Source organism: Papilio xuthus, unplaced genomic scaffold (assembly GCF_000836235.2).
Source record: "Papilio xuthus unplaced genomic scaffold, Pxut_1.1 DF826949.1, whole genome shotgun sequence".
Taxonomy (NCBI): domain Eukaryota; kingdom Metazoa; phylum Arthropoda; class Insecta; order Lepidoptera; family Papilionidae; genus Papilio; species Papilio xuthus.
The window spans coordinates 1316798-1329503 of record NW_013531700.1 but is presented as its reverse complement, the minus strand read 5'-3'; the positions used below and the strand labels follow the sequence as shown (position 1 = coordinate 1329503).

General features: G+C 30.4%; 1 protein-coding gene across 5 annotated transcripts; it reads right to left on the bottom strand.

The window, feature by feature from the left end:
* Positions 1 to 3490: 3490 nt before the first annotated feature.
* On the bottom strand, positions 3491 to 11909 carry LOC106120840 (probable protein phosphatase 2C T23F11.1). Of its 5 annotated transcripts, none has more exons than XM_013316302.1 (8): positions 11459 to 11583; positions 10334 to 10537; positions 9912 to 10009; positions 8817 to 8969; positions 7868 to 8048; positions 7391 to 7482; positions 6852 to 7025; positions 3491 to 4155 (listed from the first exon to the last, which is right to left on the bottom strand). In XM_013316302.1, the coding sequence occupies exons 2-8, from the start codon at positions 10518 to 10520 to the stop codon at positions 4066 to 4068; spliced, it is 975 nt and encodes a 324-aa protein (XP_013171756.1). In that variant the 5' UTR covers positions 10521 to 10537; positions 11459 to 11583; the 3' UTR covers positions 3491 to 4065. The 5 variants fall into 5 exon arrangements, with proteins under 5 accessions (XP_013171756.1, XP_013171757.1, XP_013171753.1 ...); XM_013316303.1 differs by lacking the exon at positions 11459 to 11583 and adding an exon at positions 11294 to 11372 and having other exon boundaries at positions 10334 to 10524; XM_013316299.1 differs by lacking the exon at positions 11459 to 11583 and adding an exon at positions 11779 to 11909 and having other exon boundaries at positions 3492 to 4155; positions 10334 to 10524.
* Between the last annotated feature and the right edge of the window lie 797 nt (positions 11910 to 12706).

Genomic DNA, 12706 nt, shown 5'->3' with positions numbered 1-12706 from the left:
ATACTTACTCCCCGCACCCCCTAGAAATCCTATTACTAAGGGTGGTTAGCCTCGGACCGAACGAAACTGGACAAAGCTGTAATTCGATGATTTTTTTCGTGTGTTTATATTACAAATCAACTTAAGTCCGTTCAGACATTCAAAGGGCGAACAGAAAACATACATGTTGAAAATACACGGTTATTTTTACGCGCCTAATTGAGTTATTGTGTTATTTTTAAAACTACCCACAATGTTGTGTAAATCAGGATTGACGTTTGTTGAAAATAAATTTGCTTACAAGAAACTTAAACATGTTAGAGGTCAACTGGTGTGTTCAAGTTTGATTAATGGTTGCTTAAACAGCTACTCAGCACAGCTTTCTGATATGAAATCTACACTAAGGGTATCTTAGTTGACGACGATTGAGTTCCAGTGTTATAAAACCTCCAGTCACTGTGTATTAACGCTTTTTCAAATAAAAATCGATTTTGTGGTCAACATAAAATTCAATCGGAGTTAATAAAATAAACGGAAATCAGTTGATTTTATTGCAAATTTTATAACTCGTAAACTAAAAACTTTGTCAATATCACATTGTGCATAATAGTTGCCTTATCCAGTGTTTGTCTATATCTATTTTTCTCTTACAATTAATGTAGAGGGCGAAAGCTTGTTTTATAATAAAAATAAAATTTATAACTATTTTTATATTTATGAATTAACTAGCTGTCGCTCGCGACTTCGTTCATATTAGGTATTAAAAACAATAATATGTGCCAAATTTCAGCGATATTCGTGCCGTTCTGGCGATACTATCAAACAAACATCCATCCATCTAAACACTCGCATTTTTAATATTAGTAAGATTTAAGGTTTAATCGAATATTTTATTTGGTATTATCAATATAGTAAATGCCACGGAATTAGAATAGCGTTAAAGTTAAAAACTTTTCCTATTACGGACTTATTAGAGGTCACTTGATAACATGAAAAAAATCATAATGTAAGACAGTTGTCAAAAGGTTAACAACTACGATTGACTATTTTTGACAGTTGACTCCTATGACGTCACAACATGGCGCGGGGTCATTAATTTTCTTTTTGAGGTTAAGTTTTTAAGGTTTGTTTTATAGGTTAGGTTGAAGTCTAATGTGTAAGTGATTCGTTACGTATTTATAATTATTTAGAGTTTATATTTTTATTATTTTCTTCTTAATAATTGGAAACATACTAATTTATAATGACCTTGGAACGAACTTTTGTATCAGTACTGTAGTTGATAGACAAAATAAAAAACACCATTTATTCCAACACAATATATTATAACTGTACACATACAACTAACACGACTAACCTTAGGTTTCTGAGCCTAAAATCTCCTTTTAAAACATATTTTTATCTCTTTGTTGAAGATAGTGAGGCAGAGGACTTTTTATACAGATTTAAGTCTCAGAAACCCATAGTATCTTGACTAGTGAATTTACATATATGTCACAACATTATTAATATGCTAAATGAAGGATTATATACTTACATATACATACATGTATTTCTGTACGGTATTTAAATTCCAATGTAACAAATTGCCCTATATTTTTTTTTCAAAACATATTTTCCAAATATTTACACAGATTGCATATTTATGATATAAATATCTATACATTCATGCATGTTGTATTTACCGTGGGTTTCTAAGACCAAAATCATTTCGTCACCCCTTTTATTATCTTTTTTTATAACCGAAGGGGGTAAACGAGCAGCAGGAACTCCGAAGTGTTCAACGACGCCCATGGACAAAGATTTCATAAAGCAGAGATAACAATATGTATTAAACGAGTATTTTGGTCTAAGAAACCCACGGTTAGACCTCCCTTAAATGTCATCAAAATTGTAGTTTCTTTGATTGATTTATCGACACATTTTAATACTTTCATTGCCTCCGTAAATATCTTAATGGCATTTAAAGTGTTAAGGTAAGCTTGTATACTCTGATTTAGGATATGTTATTTAATTTACGCAATAATTTAAATATTTTCCTTGTTTATTTGACTACAAAAGCACACACAAAAAGCTACAAAACGGCAGTTTAAATTATGAAAATTAAAAATATGGAAACCCGTGATTAAGAAACTTAACACCTTAAGTTTTTAAAAATGCCATTAAATTTTTTTATATATTTTTAGTCTCTAATTTAATTACAAATATTAATTTACAAAGAGAAATTACTCATAATTTTTATTCTATTCTACAGACGTAAAGGCACGAAATCGACGATTTTGTTTCTTTTTTTTTTCTACTAAAAAAACATTTACAAAATCGCAAAAACATCTAAAACACACATTTAGTCACAATCTATTACATAAATTCGTTGCATTTCTAACATTTATATCGATTTAAAAATCTAGATTCAGCTCTATGCATCTTTTGTTCCAATAAAATAATTTTATCTAAGCAAAGAGTAATCCTAACAGAAGAATCAGTTCCAGAAGAATATAGAACAGAGAGGGAGAATAGACCACTTTAGTTCCAGACTAATTAAATATCTTATTATTATTCCTCCTTCTTTCCAATTTCGCGCGTAATTTTTTTTTTAATTTTGCGCGCGAAATTGCACACTTAACAGTCAATGTATTCTTCCAGACTATGTTCTATATGCCAAATTTTATAGCGATCCGTTGATCCGTTCTAAAGATACCTCCAAACATGCATCCATAATAAGAAATCAGATCACCTGTGCGACTTTAAAACTGCTCGATCTCTCGTTTCTAATATCTCCTGTTATAACTGTTCCTCTCTAAAGTTCTTTTCTGTTCTCTTCTCTTCTTTTATCTTCTTAATTTTAATTGGAATGCAATCCAAAATAATCATAGTAAACATTCGGAGATGTGCAAAAAATTATTTTGAAATTTGATAAATATAAAGTACATACAGACTCTAAAATAAGTAAAAATTTACGCTGAATTATAAAAAAAAGATTAAAAAAAACCGTACAGAAATTAAAAAAAAAAATATAAAAAAATATATATGACCTACTTAGTGCCTTAAAGAAAATCAGGGGTATAAAACCTCTTTCTTAATTTATTTTTATTTATCAATTACAGGTTAAAAACAAAATATCTTGATTTCAATATGTTTTAAAATGTACACGCTGGTAATAAATTTAAAAAAATTCTTGTCTTGTCTGAAATAGCAGGGGAAAGAAGAAGAAGAATTTTTTTAACTATTGTGACTGATTATTGGCATAGATTCTTTAGTTGTGTCATATTTTCTGTGTCATTCTCTTCCCTTGTTTATTTAAAACGAAATAAAATATAAAATATTAACATACATTTCAATACAGAAATCAATAAAATGGAAAATGTAGAAAAAACAAATAAGTAAATGCGATTTAAAAAACGACATTTAAAGAAAAACAATAACAACATGTAAAATATCTATAAAAATATTTAAAAAATAAATCTTCCAAAAAAAAAATGATAATAGTAGAAAAAAATTGAGTATAGATTAATAATAAAAAAATTATAAAATATTTTACCCTTTTTAAAATAATATAAGATTTTATTGCTTTGTTAAAACTAGAAACACACGTGTATTGCCAGTGCTGGAATTCTAACAAAAAAATTGCCATTTTTTTTTAAAGTAATAGAATGACAACTCGTCTTATCTTACTGTAGTATTTTTTAGCCAAAAAAAAACGGTTAAAAACCACACAATATACAAACATAACTAATAATCTATTTCCCCTCGTAAGCTAGTTACATGTAGTAAAACAAGGTTATCTGGCCCGGAGAGACACCTTTTTGTCATTACCAGGAGGGCGCTAGTGAGCTATCATATTTGATTGTGACGTGACCCGGTCAAATAACTGTATCGTAATTATTGCACCAGTGAAAATAAGGCTTTAGACATACAGCCACAGAGGAAATTGGGTTTAAGAAATCATAACATACAGAACTAAATCACTGTCTTCAGGAACTTTTTTTCATCTACCTCCCCATTTTAAAACATTTCTAAACCTTTGACTTTCAAAGCCTTTGCTAATTATAATATTTACATACATATACAATGAAAACATGTGATTTTTCATTTGAGATCTTCTTCATCTTCCATGTAAAGCAAATCTTCGTTTGTCACAAACTTATTATTTAGAAGTTGATCAGCTGGTACGTTCTCCTGTAATGCCATTGAAAAAATCAATTTCGAACTTTAAAACTACCAAAATGGTAGTAAATTTCGGTAGAATTTGTACTATAAACAAAAAATTTTACCATTATAAAATGTTATGACAGTAAAATGAAGGGGAAACAAACACATTTTTCTTATAAAAGACAGTAAATTTTAAACTAACTTTCTTAAAATCTGATCTATATAAGGTCAGTAGACTATAACCTTAACGAGTTTTTTTTTAATTTCTTAATAGTTTACATTGAAAAAATATCCCATTATTTTACTAATAACTAGCGGTCGCCCGCATCTCCATCCACACGAAATTAAAAAAGAACATAATTAGTCGCCTGTGTGCTCTTCCAGACTATGTTCAACATCTATGTCAAATATCATCCAAATCCATGCAACCGTTCTAGAGATATCTTCAAAACAAACATCCATCCATGTAAACATAATCGTCAATAAGCGTCAATAGCCTAATGGTTAAGGGTAATTTCCGATCACGAGGTCGGGGGTTCGAATCCCGCCATTCGACTATTGTCGTGAACCATATCCTAGCACAAGTCTAGAGCTTAGCTGGAATGAAAAAGAAATATTAGTAAATTTACAAAAAAAATCTGCTATTTTAATTTAAAAAAAATCACATTTATATTAGTAAGATTAATAAAATAGAAAAGTAAATAAAAAGCAATATACTTTGTATATAATTTATTTGCATGCGAACACATAGTGAGTACAAAAACAAACCAAAGCCGTACAATGCAACAAAACAGTCAAAAACATGCAATGGACATAAAGAAAATAGAAAAAATATATATTAATTTTATTATATAGCATATATAATACATAATTCAAAGCTTTAGAAATATATAAGTCCAATAAAACATTATTTTTGATCCATAACCAAAACTTTTAATAATTGAAAAAAAAATTTTTTTTTGAATGACAAAAAATTTTGTCAAATTTCACTTTAACAATTTTTACTATTTTTTAACGATAAAATAGTTTCATTTTCATAATTCTATTATTAAAAAATAATAGTAAATTTTAAAATCAATTTTAAAATAAGCCTATATTTTTTTTAAATATGAAATCTTTTAATTCTTTAAAAAATCTCAATATGGCACTTTCACTTTTATTAATTTATTCAATTTCAATATTTTTACTAACCATATATCCAAAATTACAATACTAAGAAATATTAATTTCATCAAAATATATTCACAAATATAAAAAAAAAAAATAATTTAACATTTTAAACGATATTTAAATAAAGCCGATTGCACTAAAAATTTAAAGCGTCAATAGCCTAATGGTTATGGGTACGGATTTCCAATCACGAGGACGGGAGTTCGAATCCCGCCATTCGACTATTGTCATAAACCATATCCAAATACAAGCCTGGAGCTTAGTTGGAATGGTAAAAGAAATATTAATAAGTTTACAAAAAAATGTGCTAATATTTATTGAAAAAAAAGAAAAAAAACGTATTATAGACATAGATATAAGGCAACATTAAATTATAATATAGTGCAACAAACTTATCTGGACAAAGATGAAATTAAAATATAGATTATATAGGACGACTGTCAGTATCAAAAAAGTGTCAAAATGTCGTTGTCAGACTGTAGCTGGCTCGTTATTATCTTGTCTTGTTATTATATTATCTATATATTCGTAAGTAACCCTTAAGCCAAATAAGTTTGTGGAACTATAATTTCCAAATTAGATGTAAAGAAAGCAATAAATTGCAGTTCAAAAGCCACTTATTAAAATACTACGAAAATTTGAAAACACATGCAAATTTTCTTATATCGCAGTGTGCAATCGGCTTTAATAAGTCTTTGGACGCACTATCACAGTTCACAGGGGAATAATTTGTATGTACCAATTAGGCCATAATCACACTATCTATGGTAAAATAACCACAACGAATAATTTCCTAGGGTAATAATGAAAATAATAAATAAAACAGCGCCTGTCGTTTTTATGCCGCAATATTTCTTAAAAGAACTTTTACAAAATAATTTTCGTTATTTTTACCCAATTTTTCAGATCCTTGTTTTAAATTTTTCACACATTTTTTCCAACTACCCCCAAATATGGATGTCATAAAACAGTGTGACTATAGCTTAATAATATAAATATGTATTAATTAACAGAATCGTCGCGGCGACATCATCCAGACTTGGCTAGGCCGAGACGACTCGAAACAGCTATAAGCGGACTGCAAAATTATAATTATATTTATATACACTCCGCAAAGAGGTTTGATTTTTAACTATAGATGTCTAATAATATTTTTTATCACTATTAATTAATATTTATCCTAATTGTAAAATAATTCTTTTTTTTATTTTTCTAATTAATAAAAATTCGAAAAAAAGAATTTAAACTACGTTGTTTCATGCACACAAAAGCAATATGTAAGCAAATTCATGCAAAAAAAACATGCTTCAGTATGAAAGACATTAATTACTAAGCTTTTTGAAATACCTGACTTCTTTGAATAATTCGTCGAATCCAAAACGAGATAATCTGATACTTTAACTTAACAAAAATTTTAAGAAAATACAAACCAACTTAAAAAAACAGACAAATTGACTTTTTTGAAGTCGATTAAAAAAAATGACCACCAAATTCTTGGATGAGCCAAAAGAAGCCAGGTACTTTTGATCCAAGCGGAAGAGTAGTCAACTTACAATAGCATCTATCCTGGGGAAGGGTAGGAGACAGATGATGAGCACAGTCATGTTGTCGCAGCCGAGGCCGCCGGTCGCGCAGTTGGGGGCGAGGCAGCGCTGCATCAGCGCCTCGCACACCGCCGCCGGCTGCCACCCGCTCAGCAGACGAGCACGGCAGAATGATATCACTTCCTGATCACGACAAATAATAATAAAAAAAGACTGACAAATAAATTTATGTAAAAATAAAAAAAATATATTTAATTGATAAATAAAGAAATTATTTTTGAAAACAATGAAATTATTATTTCTATATATAAAAATCAATTGCTGTTCGTTAGTCTCGCTAAAACTCGAGAACGGCTGAACGGATTTATGGAATTCTAGGGTAGGTTTAAAATGTGAGAAAAATTCGAATAATTGCCAGGAAAAAGCTAAAAACAGCCATTTTATGTTTCCCACATAAACGGTTTCTAAACAAAATGTTTCGTGCGGAAGTAGTCGCGGGCGACAACTAGTTTTCGAATAATAATAAAATGTAAATTCGACAAACTCACATCATTTGACAGGACCTCCCAAATGCCGTCGCACGCGATGACAATAAACTCCCAATCTTCATTCAAAGGTCGCACAATTACATCTGGATATGCTGAAACATCAAATAATAATAGCAAAGCATTAACAATAACAACAATAATGTCAAATTATAATCAAATATTTATTTGATTATTTGACTAAAAAAATCTATATCATCATCAGCTCATGTCCTCACCGGAGTGTACCCTAAGTTAGTGACTAGGCCATAGTCAACCATAACCCAGTGCGGGTCGACTTCACATATATCTTTGAATTTCTTCTTCAGATATTTACAGGTTACATAACGAAGTTTTCCTTCACCCTAAGAACATTGGATAAATGTACATATGTAAATCGAAAACACATTGGTACATGGCGGGATTCGAACCCAGGACCTATAGATTATAAATCAAATGCTTAACTCCTGAGCTAATCCAAACAAAGCTGTAATCACATACCAGTGACAACCTGTTCCTGCGCAGTCAGCCTGTAGTTCCTCTTGAAGACATAGTCACCCAGCGCTCTGGACAATGCTAGGTTACCATTAACCCGGTTTAGCTGGACCCAGCCACCACCAGCTGTGATCCTGCGGAGTTCTTCTTCATTGTTAGGCTTGTGGTCATATGATAATACTTCCACCTGGAAATGTTAAATAGAATATTAGTGATGCAAAACCCGAGATAAGACAAAAATCAATATTAAAATAAACATATTATAAATACAAATGTTTGGTTGGATGGATGTTTGTTAGAAAGTATCTCCACAACAGCTGCATGGATCCTGCTGAAATTTGACATAAACATAAAACATAGCTTGAAAGAACACGCAGACTACTAAGTAATTTCATGCGGACAGAGTCGCAGGCGACAGCTAGTTCCCACGTAAAGTACTTGAAAGGAATATTGATAACTATTAAGTGATAACTGAGCCATATCTAAATTTTAATAATTTAAACTATACATAATTCAAACATTTAGCATCATCTGATGACGATGACCATTTGGTTAATATTATTCTAGAGCCCCTCGGTGGGGACGTATAGTGAGCTAATGCTCACTATATGTCCCTATCCTAAGTTAAGGATGATTAGGCCATAGTCAACCACGCTAGCCAAGTGCGGGTTGATTCACTTCACACATGTCTTTGAATTACTTCTCAGATATGTGCAGGTTGCATCACGATGGATAAATGTACATATGTATATCGAAAATCGAAAAACACATTGGTACATGGCGGGATTCGAACCAAGGACCTGCAGATTGCAAGTCAAGTGCTTGACCACTGAGCCACCGACGCTCTTGGTACCAACCAAACCAAATGGTACTAACCCTCAAATTTAAAAACGAGTCTAGATAAAGACTAAAAAATTTTTCTCTACTGATATAAATCCTGTTTGTAGTTACTCACCGTTCCTTTAACACTAGCAATAGCTCTTGAATCACCGACATTGGCACAATAAACAACATTGTCTTTGATGAGCACCACCACAGCTGTGCTACCAGCTACCTTCTCCTGCAGCAGGTCCTCCTCCAACATCGCCTGATCCAAGTCCAGGAAACCCTGAAAAAGTTTTTTTTTTTAACAATATTAAGTTAGTTGCCGGTAGATTGCCTTTCTTTATACAGAGGATAAGATGACCAGAAAAAGGATATTTCCCCTTTCTATGTATCCCCTCCCCCGTCATTACCACTTCTACTACTTGTAAGGAACATAAAATTCCTTTACATAATTATTTCAGAAATTGATTGATAAATTAAAAATAAAAGATTATATTACTACTAGCGGACCCGACAGACGTTGTCCTGTCTACACGTCTTTAATTTGAATAAATTAATATGAAGTTAATATTTGATGAAAATTGTGAATCTAAACCATTCCCAGATCCCCTTAACACACACAAAAAATTTCATCAAAATCGGTCCAGTCGTTTGAGAGAAGTTCAGTGACATACACACTCACAGAAGAATTACATATATAAAGATATTCAAAAAAATCTAGATTTCAATACAGAATATGTTCAAAACATAAAAACAACCAAGCCTTCCGACATTGAATTGTTGTAGGAAGCCTACAAAGTTAACACATCTATATAAATAGATATTTATTAACCAAACTAACTTTGTTGAACACAAAATAATAACCAAAGAAAATAATTTCTACACTTCCCATTTTTCATGCAACCCATTGCAATGTATGGATGTCGGGAGGCCAAAGTTTCCGCAGGTTGATGTGGTTAATAAAATATTTCACATCTACACATATTTATAACAGAATGACACAAATAAAGACTGTACTTGGAATGTAAATAATCTGACAATACATTCAATGTTTTTTAATAAATATTAGCAGATTTTTGTTAATTTACTAACATTTCTTGTACCACTAATCAAGCTCTCGGTTTGTGATAGCATAACGAAAACAGTCAAATGGCGAGATTCGAACTCTAGACCACATGATCAGAAATCCGTACCCTTAACCAGTAGACTATTGGTGCTCTATTACCTGTTTCAGTGCCTCTTCAACATTACCAAGATGATATTCAGGACGATTCGTAATGTATTTGTGTAAATGCTTGCCTGCATACTCAGCTATATTTGCTCCTGTAATCAACACATATAATACATAACAGTTGATAAAACTATATTTATTCCACAAATAATAATTGTGTTTAATTAGTTATTTTTAACACTTTGACTGCTACTGAATCGCTGTGTTAGTTCATTACAGTACATACAAATCGCAGTGGCATTGAATGTGTTAACTAACTTAATGTATTTTTTACTAAAAGTATAATTATTATGAAAAGTAAATTAATTAAGTCTTATTAATCTACACTTATATTTATTTAAGCTGTGATTACCTTCACCAATTGTGACGGCATTAAACTGATTTCATAAAGCAATGAAGTTAGTGTTACTACATACCGCCATGCCCATCGTAAACACCAAAGAAAGCAGTCCCAGGATCATCAGGCAGCGACAGTATATGTGTATGAGAGTCATCCATGGAGACCCGCCAGCCCTGCATGCAGGATGAGCCAACAAGGTACCTCGAGTCCTGGCATGTTGATGATTGCTTCTCTGTGATCGGCTCCGACAATGTCTGCCCCATTACTCTGTTGAATATATCTGATATATATTATTACATAATATTTGTATAAGTCAAATGACTAACACAATTTTCTGAGACATTTCTTAATTACTATAACACACCAAAGAATTGTTATACACAGAGTTGCAAGACGATTTTGAACACTATAATATAGATAGAGAAACAGTTGAACTTAAATTGTTATGTATATGTTATATAATACATTGAATTTATATAAACTGGTGCAGGTTATATCAAAAATATATACTTAATTTTACTCATAGGAAAATTAACATAATACATTTTACGCATAAGATACTTCATAAGTTCAACGACGTTTTATGTCTTATATAGGTTTTTAATGTCAATTGCTCCATTTCCATATTGAATTACACAATAATTCAAAGCTATGATGCAGCAAATTTCTCAACAGATGATTACTTCACAAAAATATTTAAAAACAATTTCTTTTAATTAGAACAAACGATTTACCAACTAAGATATCAAATATAGGATAAAGGCGGCAATGATAAGATAACTTCATTAAGAGTTACAAAAAAATATATGTACCTATTTTGTTTGAAATACTCTTTTATATAGATTACTTGTGCTAAAACTGGCAAATACTCTACTAATTAATAACAAAATAATGTTGATTTTCCTGGTCTATTTATTCGTATGATATATATAATATATTCGTAAATTAGTCTGTTTTTCATGACTAAGAACTGATGTCACTAATACTTTTAAAGCATCATGTATTTTTCTTATTAAAAAACAAACCAATTACGTACCGTAACTTAACGATAAACACTTATTGGATTAATATCTTATTTGTTTAGGTATACTCGTAGATATTCTTAGTGACTAACAATAACAAAAACAAAAAAGCTCGATAACACCCACTTACTACATTTAAAAACTAAAGATTTAGAGGTTCCACAAAAAGCTGTACTCACTTTTATTTTCACAGTTTTCAAGTATTATTATGATAATAATATTTCGATAATCGCTAAATATTTCCCGTAATTATTTTCGAATGACTTCTTAAAGTGCGTTCCAAAATATCCAAGTAAATATCGCAACAAATGTCAAAAAGACAAGAACTCACCATAGACAACTTATTGTTAAATTCAATTTTATAATTGTACAAAACTTTATAAATGTATTTAATTATAATAACAACATTTAAATTTCATTGTTATCATAGTAAAATCTACATAGAATTATATGGTACCTAATCCGTGCTCAGTTTTACAATAGATTAATTTGTACCAACCTTAAAATTTTTGATGAAGATAGCATACTTTTACAGTTATAAAATCCTTGCACTTTTATTGTTTAGTTTATTTCAAATCTATTGCAATTTATTATGGTGTATTTAACAAGAAAACAAAAATGTTTGACATTAAAAAATGACAATAAGGCTAACATGACATTTAACTTCAAAATGACACGAAGTATTTTACACAATGGTCTATGGCGGTACTTTTGATAAGGCCAGTTTCCCAGTTTCATTTTATTCAAACTTTTTCTATTTGAAATTAATGCAACTATTAATAACTGGGATGATTGTTTTATGAATTTATTTTAAAATATTGGAAAAATTACAAGTAGCATCGCTGAAACTTTTTTAAGTGAATTGTATCAACATGTTACTGTTTTATATCATTGATATTGGGTCGGCGCCCCAGGTTTTCGTCCTACAGATCGATCTATCTTTCGTTACATCTGTAGTAACTCCCTTTTATAATAAAGTCACGTTTTATCTAAAGAATTAGGAAAACCCATTTTGACTTTAATAGAGTTGTCGACAATAATGTAGGAAATAAGAAATATTATATTTAAAGATATGTCCTAAAATAAATATTGATACCTACCAATGATTTTTATATTACAATTAATTTATTAATTTTTTTAAAATGATTTGTTATTGGAAATCATTAATTTTCAGTGACATTTTCCGTCATATTCATAGCCTATATAAATATTGATGAGAGTGATTTCGTACACTGTTTTTATGGCGTCAGATGTTGATCGCTTAGGCAATATGCAACATATATTGCATACATTACAACAAAATATGCTGATTAAATGCTTGTCAAGCAAAATTAATATGCTTACTACAATTCCGATGTCAAATGAAAACGATTCTACTAATTAATAAGTTGACTTTAATTCGATATCGAGTTTATGGAGTTAAGTGA

Coding starts and splice junctions, on each gene's coding strand:
- LOC106120840 (XM_013316299.1), bottom strand. CDS start 11,804: ATGCTATCTTCATCAAAAATTTTAAG. Junction 10,010..10,333: donor TGTTTACGATGGGCATGGCG/GTATGTAGTAAC, acceptor TGTTGATTACAG/GAGCAAATATAGCTGAGTAT. Junction 8,049..8,816: donor TTGCTAGTGTTAAAGGAACG/GTGAGTAACTAC, acceptor TAACATTTCCAG/GTGGAAGTATTATCATATGA.